The sequence below is a fragment of the Bufo gargarizans genome, chromosome 5 (genome assembly GCF_014858855.1).
Source record: "Bufo gargarizans isolate SCDJY-AF-19 chromosome 5, ASM1485885v1, whole genome shotgun sequence".
Lineage (NCBI taxonomy): Eukaryota > Metazoa > Chordata > Amphibia > Anura > Bufonidae > Bufo > Bufo gargarizans.
Genome location: NC_058084.1, coordinates 400,804,743 through 400,823,161, shown reverse-complemented (window position 1 = coordinate 400,823,161; position 18,419 = coordinate 400,804,743). Strand labels below are relative to the sequence as shown.

Here is an 18,419-nt window from a genome sequence, read left to right as displayed (position 1 = left end):
GAATGCCAGGGCAGTATAACTACGCCACAAGTGACCCCATTTTGGAAAGAAGACACCCCAAGGTATTCCGTGAGCGGCATGGCGAGTTCATGGAAGTTTTTATTTTTTGTCACAAGTTAGTGGAATATGAGACTTTGTAAGAAAAAAAAAAAATCATCATTTTCCGCTAACTTGTGACAAAAAATAAAAAGTTCTATGAACTCACTATGCCCATCAGCGAATACCTTAGGGTGTCTACTTTCCGAAATGGGGTCATTTGTGGGGGTTTTCTACTGTCTGGGCATTGTAGAACCTCAGGAAACATGACAGGTGCTAGGAAAGTCAGAGCTGCTTCAAAAAGCGGAAATTCACATTTTTGTACCATAGTTTGTAAACGCTATAACTTTTACCCAAACCATTTTTTTTTGCCCAAACATTTTTTTTAAATCAAAGACATGTAGAACAATAAATTTAGCAAAAAATTTATATATGGATGTCGTTTTTTTGCAAAATTTTACAGCTGAAAGTGAAAAATGTCATTTTTTTGCAAAAAAAAATCATTAAATTTTGATTAATAACAAAAAAAGAAAAAATGTCAGCAGCAATGAAATACCACCAAATGAAAGCTCTATTAGTGAGAAGAAAAAGAGGTAAAATTCATTTGGGTGGTAAGTTGCATGACCGGGCAAAAAACTGTGAAAGTAGTGTAGTGCAGAAGTGTAAAAAGTGGCCTGGTCATTAATGGGGTTTCAGCTAGCGGGGTTGAAGTGGTTAACATGATTTTGAATGTGATTGCTTAATTCTGAACACAGTTACATCCCCAGTTATAAGAGGGTGCGCACACTTATGCAACCACATTATTTTAGTTTTTTTTTTCTTCTACCTAAAAGATTTCAGTTTGTTTTTTCAATTGAGTACAGTTCATAGGTCACATTAAAGGTGGAAAAAGTTCTGAAATTATTTATCTTTGTGTTGTTTTTTTACAGCACAGAAACCTGACATTTTAACAGGGGTGTGTAGACTTTTTATAGTCACTGTATATGTATATGTGGATGTCTGTACAGTTCAGACCAAAAGTTGGGACACACCTTCTCATTCAAAGGGTTTTCTTTATTTTCATGACTATGAAAATTGTAGATTCACACTGAAGGCATCAAAACTATGAATTAACACATGTGGAATTATATACATAACAAAAAAGTGTGAAACAACTGAAAATATGTCATATTCTAGGTTCTTCAAAGTAGCCACCTTTTGCTTTGATTACTGCTTTGCACACTCTTGGCATTCTCTTATTGAGCTTCAAGAGGTAGTCACCTGAAATGGTTTTCACTTCACAGGTGTGCCCTGTCAGATTTCATAAGTGGGATTTCTTGCCTTATAAATGGGGTTGGGACCATCAGTTGCCTTGTGGAGAAGTCAGGTGGATACACAGCTGATAGTCCTACTGAATAGACTGTTAGAATTTTTATTATGGCAAGAAAAAAACAGCTAAGTAAAGAAAAACGAGTGGCCATCATTACTTTAAGAAATTAAGGTCAGTCAGTCCGAAAAATTTGGAAAACTTTGAAAGTGTCCCCAAGTGCAGTCACAAAAACCATCAAGCTAAACAAGGAAACTGGCTCACATGCGGACCGCCCCAGGAAAGGAAGACCAAGTCACCTCTGCTGCGGAGGATAAGTTCATCCGAGTCACCAGCCTCAGAAATCGCAGGTTAACAGCAGCTCAGATTAGAGACCAGGTCAATGCCACACAGAGTTCTAGCAGCAGACACATCTCTAGAACAACTGTTAAGAGGAGACTGTGTGAATCAGGCCTTCATGGTAGAATATCTGCTAGGAAACCACTGCTAAGGACAGGCAACAAGCAGAAGAGACTTGTTTGGGCTAAAGAACACAAGGAATGGACATTAGACCAGTGGGAATCTGTGCTTTGGTCTGATAAGTCCAAATGTGAGATCTTTGGTTCCAACCACCGTGTCTTTGTGCGACGCAGAAAAAGTGAACGGATGGACTCTACATGCCTTGTTCCCACCGTGAAGCATAGAGGAGGAGGTGTGATGGTGTGGGGGTGCTTTGCTGGTGACACTGTTGGGGATTTATTCAAAATTGAAGGCATACTGAACCAGCATGGCTACCAAAGCATCTTGCAGCGGCATGCTATTCCATCCGGTTTGCGTTTAGTTGGACCATCATTTATTTTTCAACAGGACAATGACCCCAAACACACCTCCAGGCTGTGTAAGGGCTATTTGACCATGAAAGAGAGTGATGGGGTGCTGTGCCAGATGACCTGGCCTCCACAGTCACCGGACCTGAACCCAATCGAGATGGTTTGGGGTGAGCTGGACCGCAGAGTGAAGGCAAAAGGGCCAACAAGTGCTAAGCATCTCTGGGAACTCCTTCAAGACTGTCGGAAGACCATTTTCAGGTGACTTCCTCTTGAAAATAATGAAAATAAAAAAACTCTTTGAATGAGAAGGTGTGTCCAAACTTTTGGTCTGTACTGTATATATATATATATATATATATATACACAAAAATACAATGCAGCAGCACTCTGCAAACCTAATAAAGTATAGAAAATGTCATAGTAATAAATGTTCTGATATTAATTCTACACTTATTTAGTAAATTTGAGATTCTTTGCAAATATATTTTGTACAAAATTATTTGGGCCCGTCTGCCAAATGTGAGGGCTCATAACAGGTAGCTTTTAGTGTTAGGTTCCCGTCTTACAGATTTCGTCTTGACGTTTGGCAGACGGGCCCAAATAATTTTGTACTAAATATATTTGCTAAGAATCTCAAATTTACTAAATAAGCGTAGGATTAATATCACTATGACATTTATATACTTTATCTGGTTTGCAGAGTGCTGCTGCATTGTATTTTTGTGTGTATTTAGTGATGGCAACGTGCACCTGCACATTGGGATGCTGACTGACCCCCTTTTCCTTGCAGTTTTTATTAAATTATTATTACTAATATTCTCAATAGCTTCCATTCTCCACTCCCCTTAGTGCTTACATAGTGATCTCATAGAGAAGTGAGTGAAACGGCCTAGATACCTTTCATTCTTTCATTTGTACTTCTAATTTCATGGACATATGTAGCTACAGTATATCTCTTTATAGACATGGGAGAAGAAAATTGTGGATAAGTTATATACAATATATACAGTATATCCTGGGACTATTTTCTATGCAAAGGAGGAAAGAGTTAAGAAGAACTAATTGCAATGCATCCTGGAACAAGCAAGTGCTTGAATGTCTTATGTGAGCTGCTGCACGCGCACAGAAAGCCAAGAAAGTTCTCCAAATAAGTAAAAAAAAAAAGAGTTTTCATTTTATGGGATAAGCCCCACAATAAAACACAATGCAGAAATGTGATTTAATAACTAGTAAGACATTCCTAATTTCCTACATATTGGATGTTTTACCTTGGAATGTCATTGGAGTCATGAGCATGGTCTTGAAGCTCCCTGTTTCGCGTCTCTGGTAATAGGAAGCAGAGGAGACCTCCGATGATAGGGCCACTGCCATAAATGCCCATTGGTATAGCTGGGTGGTACTTATCCAAAAGACTAATGAGTGGAGAAATTATCCCAGCTACTCGGGCTGTCATAGAGCAAAGTCCCACTCCATTCTGCCTGAAAGCAGACAAAATCTCACCATGAAACATAATAAAATAGTTTAGTTTCTGCAAAATACAATTGAATGTAAATGTGAAAAAAGCATAAGAAATAAAATAAAAATATCAGTGTAAACCATTTGACCAGTTCTGGCACAAAAACATAGTGCAAGTTATAAACGTGTCAGTGAATGACAGCCTTCTCTGTAGGAGTGTGCATGGGAAAAAGCATTCTAGTCATAGATTGAGGGTGGGAAAAGCTGCCCTTCCAACGCATGAGAGGAAGCAGGGATTACTGAATCAATAAAGTATACAGGGACGTAGCTATTTCGAGCCAAAACTCAGAAGGGGTCCACCCAGGAGGACTAAAAGATTTTATTGTCAGGGCCCCCTAAACACTATTATACAATGACATTATATATGGTGATATTGCAGGAAATGGACAGAGATGCTACCAAGCCCCGTCTGAGAGAACGAACTTGACTAGCCACAGGAGTGGGGATTGTACAGGGGGAGGAGGTTACAAAGAAGTAGCTGGGGGAGGCGGGGCATTAAAAAAATTGCCGTGGGGCCCAGTCATTTTTAGTTATGCCGCTGACATTATACACAATTTCACAAAACTATTAGAGATGTGCGAAGTTTTGAAAAATTCGATTTGGCAGCTTCCCTGAAGTTCGTTAAGAAATTTGATTAGATCCAAATTAATTTGTCACAAATCACCATAAATCTGGTATACCTAGCCCAATCCGCCTAATCATATTCTTCCCACTTGGTGGCCCAATCTCAGAGTGAAGGCTTGGAACTTAAACTGCAGGGAAAGTGTATCACTGTGTTCATCATTGTGCAGTGCACCCGGATTCATAGCTAATCCCTTCTGTCAGCTATCGATTTACTGTGCATCAGTATTACAGGTAAATGTTACAGTCAGGTCTAATTTATTGCAGTGGGTTTAACTGTGCAGTGCACTAAAATTCAAGTAGTGGCCCCATGACAGAGTGAGGAGGGTAGCAGAAGTGGCAGTAGCAGTGACAGTAGTGGTCCCATAACAGAGTGGGTAGAGTGGTAGCAGTGGCAGTAAGCTGTGTTCACATCACTGTTTATCTGTCAGAAACAGACTTAACGTTATGCTACAGGTAACAGAAGGGATTAGCTATATATATATTTAATTCTACTGCACAGTCATGTACAGGGCAGCAAATTACACTTGCCTGTAGTAAGGATGCAACATAATGCTACAGCTAACAGAAGGGATTAGCTATGAATGTCTGTGCACTGCACAGTTATGCACACCGCAATATATGACACCTGCCTTTAATACTGAGAATTCATTTTTTTACTTGGTAATCTATAGGGGCAGTGATATTGACAATTTTTGTAATATGCTTTAATTACTGAAATTGTACATTTCTATTAGAAAATTAGCTGTAAACATAGAAACATAGAATGTGTCGGCAGATAAGAACCATTTGACCCATCTAGTCGGCCCAATATACTGAATCCTATGAACAGCCCCTGGCCCTATCTTATATGAAGGATGGCCTTATGCCTATCCCATGCATGCTTAAACTCCTTCACTGTATTTGCAGCTACCACTTCTGCAGGGAAGGCTATTCCATGCATCCACTACTCTCTCAGTAAAGTAATACGTCCTGATATTACTTTTAAACCTTTGCCCCTCTCATTTAAAACTATGTCCTCTTGTAGCAGTTTTTCTTCTTTTAAATATTCTCTCCTCTTTTACCGTGTTGATTCCCTTTATGTATTTAAAAGTTTCTATCATATCCCCTCTGTCTCGTCTTTCTTCCAAGCTATACATGTTAAGGTCCTTTAATCTTTCCTGGTAAGTTTTATCCTGCAATCCATGTACCAGTTTAGTAGCTCTTCTCTGAACTCTCTCCAAAGTATCAATATCCTTCTGGAGATATGGTCTCCAGTACTGCGCACAATACTCCAAATGAGGTCTCACTAGTGCTCTGTAGAGCGGCATGAGCACCTCCCTCTTTCTACTGGTAATGCCTCTCCCTATACACCCAAGCATTCTGCTAGCATTTCCTGCTGCTCTATGACATTGTCTGCCTACCTTTAAGTCTTCTGAAATAATGACGCCTAAATCCGTTTCCTCAGATACTGAGGTTAGGACTGTATCACCAGTGGCGTAGCGTGGGTTGCCAGCACCCGGGGCGAGCCATGTATTGCGCCCCCCCCCCTCCCAACCTGTGGACACGCCCCTTTTACAGCTAATGTAGCAGTCCTATGTAACACCACAGATAACATGGTGACAACGCTCTAAGTACAGATGATGTAGTAGATGGGTATAAGGCCCCAGAATTCAGAACACGCACAGTGTGACCTGAAGTCTGGGGCCAGGATGCAGCAGGGATGCGCCAAATTCTCAATCCACCCCCCAACCCTACCGTATAACAAATATGTGTTTGGACATTACATACATCACTACAAAATATACAGTATAATACAGCACCACATACCTCATCCATCCAGTGACGTCTCCTGTGATGTAGACTTTCCTCAGCATCTTCATTCAGAGATAAGACCGCCATGACACCTTCTTTCAGCCACGTCACATCTCTGCAGAGTTTTATTAATATTAGTTATTATTATTATATATAATGCCCCACTCTGTATAATGACCCCTCTGTAATATTAGGATATATAATGGGCCATTATATATCCTAATAATACAGAGGGGGCCATTATATATAATAATTATCCAGAGGGTCCATTATATATCCTAATATTACAGAGGGGTCATTATATATAATAATTATACAGAGGGGCATTATATATATATATATATATATATATATAATATTAATACAGAGGGGGCCATTATATATCCTAATATTACAGAGGGGTCACTATCTATAATATATAATGGCCTTCTGTATAATGTATCATGGCCCCTCTGTATAATATAAAACGGTACCCATTCTTTAAATATACTGGCCACCTCCATAGTGCCCCCAGTATGGCCCCCAGTACTTACATAAAAAAAAAAAAAAAGTACTCACCTCTCTTCATCACCTCTTGCAGTCTTTGCTTGGGCGTCCCGGCGCAGGCAGTCAGGAACACATCACCGTGGCCTCCTGCGCCGCGTCATCGCGTCATCTCGCGAGACCCGGCGCAGGCAGTCAGGAACACATCACCGTGGCCTCCTGCGCCGCGTCATCGCGTCATCTCGCGAGACCCGGCGCAGGAGGTCACGGTCATATAATCACGATCTCCTGGACTCCTGCGCCGCTCTACTGCGTTTTAAAGCTTGATGCCAGGCGGAACGGAGGGGATGGGAGCCATAGGCTTCCATCACCCTCATTTTACTGCCTTCTGCCTGGCGCCCCCTACAATTTGGCGCCCGGGGCAACGGCCCCCCTGGCCCCCCCCACGCTACGCCCCTGTGTATCACTGATTTTATATTCTGCTCTTGGGTTTTTACGCCCCAGGTGCATTATCTTGCACTTATCAACATTAAATTTTAGTTGCCAGATTTTTGATCATTGCTCTAGTTTTCCTAAATCCTTTTCCATTTGGTGTATCAACCCTGTTACAAATCTTTGTGTTATCAGCAAAAAGGCACTCCTTACCATCAAGGCCTTCTGCAATTTTGCTGATAAAGATATTAAACAATATGGGTCCCAGAACAGATCCCTGAGGTACCCCACTGGTAACAAGACCATTGTCTGAATACACTCTATTGACTACAACCCACTGCTGTCTGTCCCTCAGCCACTACCTAATCCATTCAACAATATGGGAGTCCAAGCACAAAGACTGCAATTTATTGATAAGCCTTCTATGTGGGACAGTATTAAAAGCCTTACTAAAGTCTAGATAAGCGATGTCTACTGCACCTCCGCCATCTATTATTTTAGTCACCCAATCAAAAAAATCAATAAGATTAGTTTGACATGATCTCCCTGAAGTAAACCCATGCTGTTTTTCAACTTTCAATCCATGGGATTTTTCCACAATCCTCTCCTTAAGTATGGTTTCCATTAATTTCCCCACTAGTAATGTCAGGCTTACTGGCCTTTAGTTGCCAGATTCCTCCCTACTACCTTTCTTGTGAATGGGCACAACATTTGCTCATTTCCAATCTTTTGGGACGACTCCTGTTACCAGTGATTGGTTAAATAAATCTGTTAATGGTTTTGTTAGTTCACCGCTGAGCTCTTTTAATAGCTTTGGTTGTATCCCATCAGGCCCCTGTGACTTATTTGTATTAATTTTAGACAGCTGACTTAGAACCTTTTCCGCTGTAAAGACACATGCATCAAAAGATTCATTAGTCTTCCTTCCTAACTGAGGTCATTTTCCTTCATTTTCCTTTGTAAAAACTGAAGAGAAGCTAGTCAGCTAGTTCTTTATCTTCTTCCATATACCTTCCTTATTTTGTTTTTAATTTGGTAATTCCTTGTTTTAGTTTCCTTTTTTTCATTTATGTATCTGAAGAATGTCTTATCACCTTTTTTTCACTGACTGAGATCATTTCTCTTCTGTCTGTGCTTTAGAAGCTCTTATAACTTGCTTGGCCTCTCTCTGCCTAATCTTATAAATTTGCCTGTCATTCTCGTTTTTTTTTTATAATTACTAAATGCTATCCTTTTTGTTTTTAATGATTTAGCCACTTCTGCTGAGTACCACAGTGGTCTCTTCCTTTTTTTGCTTTTACTGACAAGCCTCATGCAATTATCTGTTACCTTCAATAGTGCCACTTTTAAGTAGTCCCATTTCTCCTGGACTCTATTGAAACTGTTCCAATCTGATAGAGACTCATATACAACTAATCTAATTTTAGAAAAGTCAGTTTTTCTAAAATCTATAACTTTTGTTTTTGTGTGGTTTGACTTTTCTAAAATTAGATTAGTTGTATACGAGTTTCTATTACTTATAGTAAACCACACTGACTGGTGATCACTAGATCCCAAGCTTTCCCCTACAGTAATATCAGATACCAAATTTCCATTTGTGAATACTAAATCTAAAATGGCCTCCTTCCGGGTTGGCTCCTCAACTACTTGCTGTAGAGATATTCCCAGTAGGGAATTTAGAATATCTGTACTCCTGGCAGAACTAGCTATTTTGGTTTTCCAGTTTACATCAGGAAGATTAAAGTCTCCCATAATGATAACCTCCCCTTTCAATGTCATTTTAGCTATTTCCTCAACTAGTAGATCAGTTAAATTCTTTGACTTGGCTAGGTGGTCTATATATCACACCTACACAAGTTACCTTATGATTATCAAGCTGCAACATAACCCAAACTGACTCTAAATTGCTCTCGCTATCTTGTCATTAGATTTTATGCTATCTTTCACATACAGGGCCACCCCTCCCCCTTTCTTGCCTTCTCTCTCTTTCCTATATAGAGAGAACCCTGACATTGTTATATCCCAGTCATTAATCCCATTGAACCATGTCTCAGTAACAGCCACTAAATCTATATTCTCAGATGCCATTATAGACTCAAGTTCATTGATCTTATTCCCTAAACTGCAAACATTTGTAGACAAGACTCTGAGCTTGTTATTTCTTAACCTATGTGCTACTGGCATCTTCTGGCATTGTTCTGGGGGGCAGTCGGACTGCTGGATTATCACTCTTTTGCCCCCCTTTCCTAGTTTAAATGCTCCTTTGCAAATACTTTGAACTGTTCACTGAGGACATTCGTTCCCTTGAGAGAAAGATGCAAGCCATCTTTCTTGTGCAGTTCTTTTCCATTCCAACGAGAGCTAACATGAGACACAAAGCCAAACCCTTGGTTCGGACACCATTCACCAAGCCATACATTGAATTCCTTAATGTGCATCTTCCTGTCATGCTGAAGGTTATGCACAGGCAAAACTGCAGAGAATGAAACAGTCAATGCAACCTCCTGTATGTCATTACCAAGTGTGTGAAAAGCTTCCTTCACCTTTGAAACCTCATTGCAAGCCAGATCATTTGTCCCAAGATGGACAATAACATCCACCTCCCTTTCCTGCTTTGCTTGCCTAACAATATTAAGAATACGTCGTCTGTCCCTGCTAGCGGTAGCACCAGGGAGACATCTCACAAAACCATTTTCCTCAAACTTCACACCTCTTATGATAGAATCGCCCACCAACAGCTGCTTCCTATCAGTAAAGTGGCCCGTTTTGAGCCTTAGCAACACTCCTCCGTCAACACTAAACAGAAGACAATGGAGCATTGTTAAGGCTCAAAATGGGCCACTTTAGAGCAATTTTTCTAATAGAAATTTCAGTAATTAAAGTATATTACAAAAATGGTCAGTATCACTGCCCCTACACATAAAAAAAAAGAATGACAGCTACACTTTAACTCTAAATGTTGGTGCACTAGAATGTGATGCACATGAAGATACATTCTCCCTGCAGTCTCCCCTGCACTCTTCCTCTCTAATATTGGTCTTTCAAACTGTTTTCAGCAACACTGGCACATGAGCAAAGTTGGCAGAGTCCGCGTGGGATGAAGTTTTTACAGGGCTGTGATATCACAGGGCTGGCTACCTGCAGATTGGTTAACTGCACGGTATAATAGGTGATTTCACGTTCCCGTGCTTCTTGCTTTCACTTTGTAACATTTTCAGCCACCATTTTAGGAAAACCTGGTTTGTTACCATGAACTGCGAACTGCAAGGAAATTTGGCTTTGTTGCAAATCGATTTTTCCTAAACTTCAGACCGAACTCCACTTTGAATGCTTTGCTTTGCCCAACACTACTATTAATCTTAGGTCTGTTAAATTTATTATTTGCAGCTAGATTGGCCCAGACGTGTAACTACTACCGTAGCCATAGTGGCTGCTACGGGGCCGGCACAAGCAGGGAGCCCAGACGCTAGCTACACACCAAGAGCTGAAGGATCTGTGGTGATGTCACTGTCATCTGATTAGTGCAAGAGAAGATAGAGCTCAGAAGTGTTGAGAAGAATTTGTGGTTAAGGACCTGTGATGATGTCATGGGAGCTTTGTGTGGAGGAAAAGAAAGTGGAAAGGCAATTGATTCAATTTGAGCCATAGAAAAGCTGGGAGTTGTAGTTCTCTCCTCTTATACCTTATCCCTGTAATGTCCTCTGATATAATAATGGACTAGACATAATGGGAGTTGTAGTTCTGTCCTAGTACACATCCTTCTTGTTATGTCCTCTGATATACATAATAACATTGTTGAATATGCTCGGAGTTGTAGTCCTCCTTAGACCACCTTAGGTCTAATTGATTATTTACTTTCAGGACCCGGCACGCACGGCAGCAGGGCCCCAGCACATATACCCTACAGTGGCACTGGTAGACAGACTGCTGAGTCTAGTACTGTGCTAGTAAGTGTCAGGACTCAGGAGGACCTGGCGCTGGTATAGAACGTCATCACACTAGCCAGCACTATGAAGTTCTCCCCGTCCAGTTTAGGAACGAAAGAGGAGCCTAGTGGCAGCATTTAATAGTCCTGTGCATCCTGACCGGAGTGCGGAGTCTGCTCCCCAGGAGGCTGAGTCTCTGAGGAGTGAAATTACTTTGTAAGTTAGGGCAACTTATCATTATCTCTGTCACTGACTTGTAGATCAGTGACAGGAAACAAAAGTAGTGGAGTAGGGCAGGGAGGTCTCAGAGGGAGGTAGGAGACATAAATAATGCCTAACTCCCAACTAGCTTGACAGTGTTGCTACAGCATCCCAAAACTCAATCAGCACTGCTGATTTAGTTTTGGAACATTGTCACTGTTTGGTGGGACCCATTAAGAGATTCTATTAATAAAGTGGGTGCCAGCTTTTTTTTAGACCCTCCAACATGGCCAGACATGTGGTGGTGATCATATGTACCTGATCTCTGCCACTAATTTTTGGCTCCATCTCTCCACCACCGACTCTTCTACAGGTCCAAGGTCTCTCCGCATCACCATTTATGTTGACATGGGGCACATGACTACTGTGGCCAGTCACTAGGTCACATACTGCATGGGAGTAAGGGGTTGCAAGGAAGTTGCTGGGGGGAGCACATTCAAAAACTTGCTATGGGACACACTTATTTTTAGTTACAGTATGTCGCTGGATAGGCCAAGTGCTGAAATTTAAAAATTGGCCTGGTAAGGAAGCTGGGTAAACACTCTAGTAATGAATTGGTTAAAGAGCATCTGTCATCAGGTCCAACTCTATTAAACAAGGCATACTGACGGGTATGGTTGATCCTGCTGATTGAAACAATATCTCAGCATCTCAAAACATCTTAGATTTTACCTTTCCACCCTTAACTGCTCCCCTTGACTGACAGGGCCAGGTATCCTCACTGTCCTCTTAACTGGCCCCGTAATCGTGCATGTTGAATCTTTAGTCGGTATATGTGCAGTTGGCATCTCATCATTAGGGAAAGCTAAGAGATGTACTAAGCATGCATCGATTAAAGATGACCTGGCACATGCAGCATTTCCAGACCAGGCAAGACCATAGTGAGGATGCCTGGTCCTGTGGAAAGCAAAGAAGCTAAGGTGCTCTGAGGGGCTAGAGCTGATTTCTTATTAATGGGGGACACAGATTTAATAAGAGAGGTATTGTACGATCAAATACCGAATGCCTCAGATATGAGGTATAGAAATTGTGACATTGTATTGCTTCTGGGGGGAGAATAGTTCTTTACATACAACCATTTGAAGCATTGTATAGCTCTGTACTTTGTGTGTCAACATAAAGCCGCTGTGCCACATGCATTGGTCCTAAACCTGCCTCTGTAATATGGTGTTGAAGCTCATGAAGTAATACCGTAGGAATTCCACATGCTGCTATACATGTCCTGTGCACTTAGCCCTGCCATGTGCATGAGGCCTTACTATCATTCTTGCCCTTTATATTTTCTGGTAGAGTAACGATTATATGATTTTTGTAAACCACTCACCTGATGACTGTGGGGAATACCTCTGCTGCATAAATATAGCAAATGGAAAAAGAGGCCGCAATGGCAAATTTTCCAATAACTGCAAGCACAGTGACGGCAACAGGTAACGCTTAAAAGAAAAAAAAAAAGAGATTAAAGATAACCCATTTTGTAATCCCATGATTAATGTTAAAAAAGAAAATCAATATAGTATATAACAATGCCTAACACGGCTAGAACCACCTCTGTACATCAAGAGATCTCCTCATTCATTGTTCCATTTGAGCTGCTAGATTTATTCAAGCTGGCAACTCCCTGTAACTGTCACAGCTTCTAAAAAAGCTGGAAACAGTTGAAAGAACTGAGCATGTGCAACCACCTCAGTGATATACAGTATATATATAATAAACTAACTTATTAACCCTTTCTCTACCAGCTCCGTACATGTACGGCGCTGGAAAGATGGGTAATTACCACGACTGGCAACAATGCTGATCCCAGTCATTAAAGCCTTTAGATGCCCTGATCAAGTGCTAAAAAACCCAGAAACATGCGCTTCCAGGCTTCTTATCGGCATCCAATGCAGCCAAAGAGGATGTCGGTAGTTTAATTCAATATGCTGGGTCCCTCTGAAGAGACCCAGGGAATGAAAGCTGCAATCCTTATTTTGGCCAGCAGGGGGCAGGCCAACATAAGAAATTAGCAATTCTCCTCTCATCATGGATCTATAACAACCATGATGGTTCAGAATTAAAAAAAGGAGTTTTGCATCCTCAAACATGAGATAATACCATAAAAAAGTAAAAAAAAAACGGTTAAAAAATATATAAATTTAAATCACCCCCCTTTCCGTAGAATAAAAAAAAAATATATAAATAACAAAAAATATAAACATCATGGGCATCACCGCGTCTGAAAACGCTCATACTATTTAAATATAAAAATATTTTTCCAATGCGGCGAATGGCAAAAAGGGTCAAAATGGCATATTCTCAATTTTTTTTATCACATTTCTTATTTCTAAAAAATATAATGTGATCAAAAAGTCACACACTCCAAAATGGTATCAATAAAGACTACAGATCGTTCCGCAAAAAATGAGCCCCGACATAGCTCAGAAGATATAACTATAAAAAAAAAGTTGTGGTGGTCAGAATATGATGATGTAAAAAAACATTTTTTCAAAGTTTTGATTTATTTTTACACTATTTAGACAGAAAAAAAACCTATATATATATATATGTGGTATCGTTGTAATCATACTAACCCAGAGAATGAAGTGCATGGTCAGTTTTGTTGCAAAGGGAACCCGGTAGGAACAAAACCCAATTCCACCTCATTTGGAATTCCCCCCCCCCCCCTCCAACTACATTGTATGCCATTAATGTTGATCGAGCACCAAAGTGCTCAGGTGGTCGAGTAGAAAACTTTGGGATGCTCGGGAGCTCGAGCACAATGGAAGTCAATGGGAGAACCTGCTCTGAAGAGGGTATCTGGTTCATAGGAAAAGGTCCGAAATTGAAAGAAACACCACCGAAATGGTTCAAGAACAGGATTGGGGGGGATGTCTGGATGCATCTAGGACTCCAAGGTCGCTAATGGGAACAATGTTGTCAGAGTAGTACGCCACTTTTACAGACTGACAATAATACGCACAAAACCGAAGATAAAATCGAATTTAGAGGAAAAATTGTTAGGAAACATTCTTTCCTATATATTTACATGTATCTAAAGTGCAAGTGCTGCTAAAAATTACAAGGAAGAGGCACTCCGATACAACCTGTATATCACATAAAGGAGGGCCTCATTCACATTGTGGTACAATTGTTCAGGTAGTGGGACTCTTACACTCATAAAGCCTATGCACTAAGAGAAAGGGCTACCAAAAATTACAAGGAACTGGCACTCCAAAACACCCTTTATTACACATAAAGGAGGGCATCATACACACCCTTGAAAAATTATGATTGATGGCCTACTGGTGACCCTCAAAAACATTAGGAGTAAGGGCCTGCTGGTGACCCTCTAAAACATTAGGGGAGAGGGCCTGCTGCTAATCTGACCATCTAAAACATTAGGGGTCAGAGTCTGCTGCTGAGCTGACCCTATAAAACATTAGGGGCGAGGCATGCTACTTATCTGACCATCTAAAAAATTAGGGCTGAGGGTTGCCATCTGAGAATTTTAGCTCTTTGGACGTCCCAGCAACTTCAAGGGGAATATCCAGAAGTCAGAAATATTGAATATCACCCTCCCTCACCGAGACTCAACCCAACTTAGGGAAGCATTCTCCTTTCAATGGACTGCACAATCCATTAAGTTCACCTATCTGCAAATCCTTCCCACCTTTTTAATTTTAAATATAACCCGTACTGAGATCCATTGAGTTAAATCTCCAGAGGTGGTCCTCTCTACAAATCTCATAGTTTGGCAAAATCAGTGCTCTTAAGATGGACATTTTACCCAGACTTCTGTATCTATTTCAGACGATCCCTTGTGGGATCCCTCAAGCATTTTTTGCCCTGCCTCAAGAGACTGACTTCTCAATTCATATGAAAAAGCTCTAGGGTGAGGTTAAGCTATAGTCTGCTGATGCATCCAAAGACCTCCAGCAGAGTGGGCCTTCCCAACTTTCTCACATATTACAGGGCAGCGATTGCAAATTGTGTCCTTGAACTTCTTGTTAATTGCTCTACGCAATTGTGGGTGGAGATAGAACATGGAACGGCGCCCCACTTGACATCAGGTATTTTTTGGCTCCCATCCTCTACACAGGCCCAGTTGCCCCACCCTCAACCTTCACCACCTAAGCTTTCTTTGGCGAAGTCCTGGGGCAAGTTTGCATCTAAACTTAATCTAGTCACAACACCAGGCCCTCTTACAGTCTTAACAGATCACCCAGCTCTGCCTCAGGGCCTCAAATCTTTTCTGACCTTACGATCCCCGAGTGGGAATTTAACTAGGGTTATAGACCTCTACAACAGTAATGGCTTACGTCCCTCTCAATGACTTATCACTCAACTTTATCAACTCCCTGGCACATGGATCGCAGTTATGTGCCCCTGTATTAGACTTAGAAAAACTGTGTGTTGCGGACTCGGCACCTGGACACGCTATCTCACTCATTTACAATTTACTGAACACTGGATAGATTGGGGATGGGGCAGTCAATGCTTCGGCAACAGCTCCCATTATCACTTGGGACGAAAAAATAGGCACCACTCTTACAGTGGAACAATGGAGTAGATATCTACTATTTACTCATAAATCATCAGTGTCGTGTAGACTGCAGGAACTCAACTACAAGATACTGACTCGGTGGTATAGTACATCGGTAAAGCTCCACCAGTTTTATCCTTCTGTTCGGCGGTGGTCAACGCATTGCTTCACATCTGGTGGGATTTCCCGGGGGTGGCTCCTTTGTGGAGAGATGTATTCACCTTATATAATTCCCTTTACCGGTCTACTGTACCTCCCTCACCTACAGTAGCCTTGTTATCTGTTTTTCTAGGTCAGATCCAACAGATTAAGAGAGGAGCACTCAGACTCTTTGTTTTGGCCATGAGGCAAATAGTTCCCCGCAGATGGAGATGAACTGAGAGTCTTCAGAGAATAACTTGGGTATCTTCACTCAATATCTATGTTCACATGGAGGAGCTCTGGGCTGAAGATCACGACCTGGTGTCTGCATTTGCACAGGCTTGGGAGCCTTGGCTTCAGTTCCGCAAGTCCTTGCAATTCTCGGATTGGCTGACCAATGGCATTGTTCCTTCACAGGTCACCTAGATGGTCAGTGTCTATGATAAGGTAGACACTCTTACCCACCCTAATCCCTTGTATCTGTCCGGTCTCCTATGTAAGGCTACATGCACACGACCGTATGTGTTTTTCGGCCCGCAAATTGCGGATCCGCAAAAAAAACGGGTGACGTTCCGTAAAGCATGCGTTTTTTTTTTTTGCGGATCCTTTTTTTGTGGATCCATTGTAATAATGCCTATCCTTGTCCGCAAACTGGAAAAAAATAGGACATGCACTATTTTTTTTGCGGAGCAACGGAACGGACATACTGATGCGGACAGCACACTGTGTGCTGTCCGCGTTTTTTGTGGACCCATTGAAATGAATGGGTCCACATACTATCCACAAAATAAAAACGGAACGGACACGGAAATAAAATACGGTCGTGTGAATGAGGCCTAAGGCTACATGCACACGACCGTGCCGTTTTTTTGCGGTCCACAAACAGTGGATCCGCAAAAAACGGAAGGCGCCCGTGTTGCCTTCTGCAATTTGCGGAACGGAACGGGTGCCGGCAATATAAATGCCTATTCTTGTCCGCAAATCGCGGACAAGAATAGGACATGTTATTTTTTTTTGTGGTGCCGCGGAATGGAGCCACGGATGCGGACAGCACACGGAGTGCTGTCCGCATCTTTTGCGGCTCCATTGAAATTAATGGGTCCGCATCCGAGCCGCCAAAACGGCGGCTCGGATGCGGACCCAAACAACGGCCGTGTGCATGAGGACTTAGTCTGTGAGTCTGTGTTCTTTTTTGCCTGTCTTATCGTTTCTATATACCTCACCCTTTGCACTTTTTAATAAATGATAGTACCTTACACCTGGATTCCTACCTAGGTTACATTACATTAGTGTCTCTATTACATCTGTTCTTGGTATTGCACTGTATTATGTAGCTACGTTTGCCTATGATACTGCATTATGTCAAGCTTTACTGATGGAGACACAATGTTTCTGTGCCTATATCACCTTGTTATTGTATTTCAAAACTGTCTTAATAAAAAGAGATTGAACCACAAAACTATGTAAGAGAGAAAACAAATGTTTGTCAAATCCGTGTTCCACAACAGATATTTCCCACAGCTACCTTGTAAATCAACTGATGATTCATGATTATTGACATGGAGAGATGGAATAAGATGATGCCGGGCACCTCTATCATATCGTATTTAAAATGAAAGATTGACTATTTGGTCCAGTAAGGTACCAAAGTCTGGGAGTAACTGCAATCTCCTAACACTTATGATCTTGCAAATGTGTACTATAAATATAATTCTTAGAAATCTATACTAATTAAATTTTATGTAAAATGCTAAATACAGATTTTTCCTTGAAAGCCAAAATATTGTTCACTGTCCAATTTAAAAAAAAAATGTAAAACTCCTTTTCCAAATTGATATAACAAGATAATTATATCATGTCTTACTTTTTGGTATGGCAATAATGACCAGACACACAGTTCCTCCCAATAAAAGGCACAGAGATTGACTTAGTTTCCGTCCAATGATCTGTACTATGAACATGGATCCAAGGCGAGCTGGAATTTCTACTGCACCAAATATAAGCTGTGTGAGATATATGTCCAGCCCAAAGCTACCAACGTTTAGACTCAGACCATAATATACCAGACTGTTTACAAACCTGCAATCACATCAAAAGTTTAAAATTAAACTCAACATGTAAAGAAATTGAAATAAAAAAACTAAAGATTTTTTAATATAACGTAGAATGTTGTCACACAAAGTAGTATCAACACCTCCTTTTAGAGTTACCTGGTACACTGAGGTTCTTTGGATTTAGATTTAGATGGCATACACTCTACAGTATTTCTAATATTTAAGGAATCTACATGACAGGGTCTATTCTACAGGATTGGCATATAGCAAATATGGTGCCAATATTCAAAAAGGAGTCAAAAAGTGAGTTTGGAAACTGTAGGCCTATTATTTTAACATATATGGGTGGCACACTGAAGGTTTTCTAAGAGATGCTATCCTGTAGTTTCTTAATGAAAATATGTGTTGTGCTGTCCCAGCTATTGGCTTCCCAACTAAATTCCATTTTCATTGTATTCAGTGGTATATCTGTTACCCACTATACTTACTGTGCTCTGCTGCCATCTTGTGGCCATTGTT

At 41.0% G+C, this 18,419-nt stretch overlaps 1 protein-coding gene across 2 annotated transcripts in view; it reads right to left on the bottom strand.

Moving 5' to 3' along the window:
• LOC122938612 (solute carrier family 22 member 13-like) overlaps positions 1 to 18,419 on the bottom strand; it is a 65,184-nt gene that overhangs the window by 8,215 nt on the left and 38,550 nt on the right. For both annotated transcript variants that reach the window (XM_044294252.1, XM_044294253.1), the window contains exons 7-9: positions 17,711 to 17,925; positions 12,508 to 12,616; positions 3,420 to 3,629 (exon numbers count right to left, since the gene is read on the bottom strand). In XM_044294252.1, coding sequence (XP_044150187.1) covers positions 3,420 to 3,629; positions 12,508 to 12,616; positions 17,711 to 17,925 — 534 coding nt within the window. The remainder of the gene's footprint in view (positions 1 to 3,419; positions 3,630 to 12,507; positions 12,617 to 17,710; positions 17,926 to 18,419) is intronic.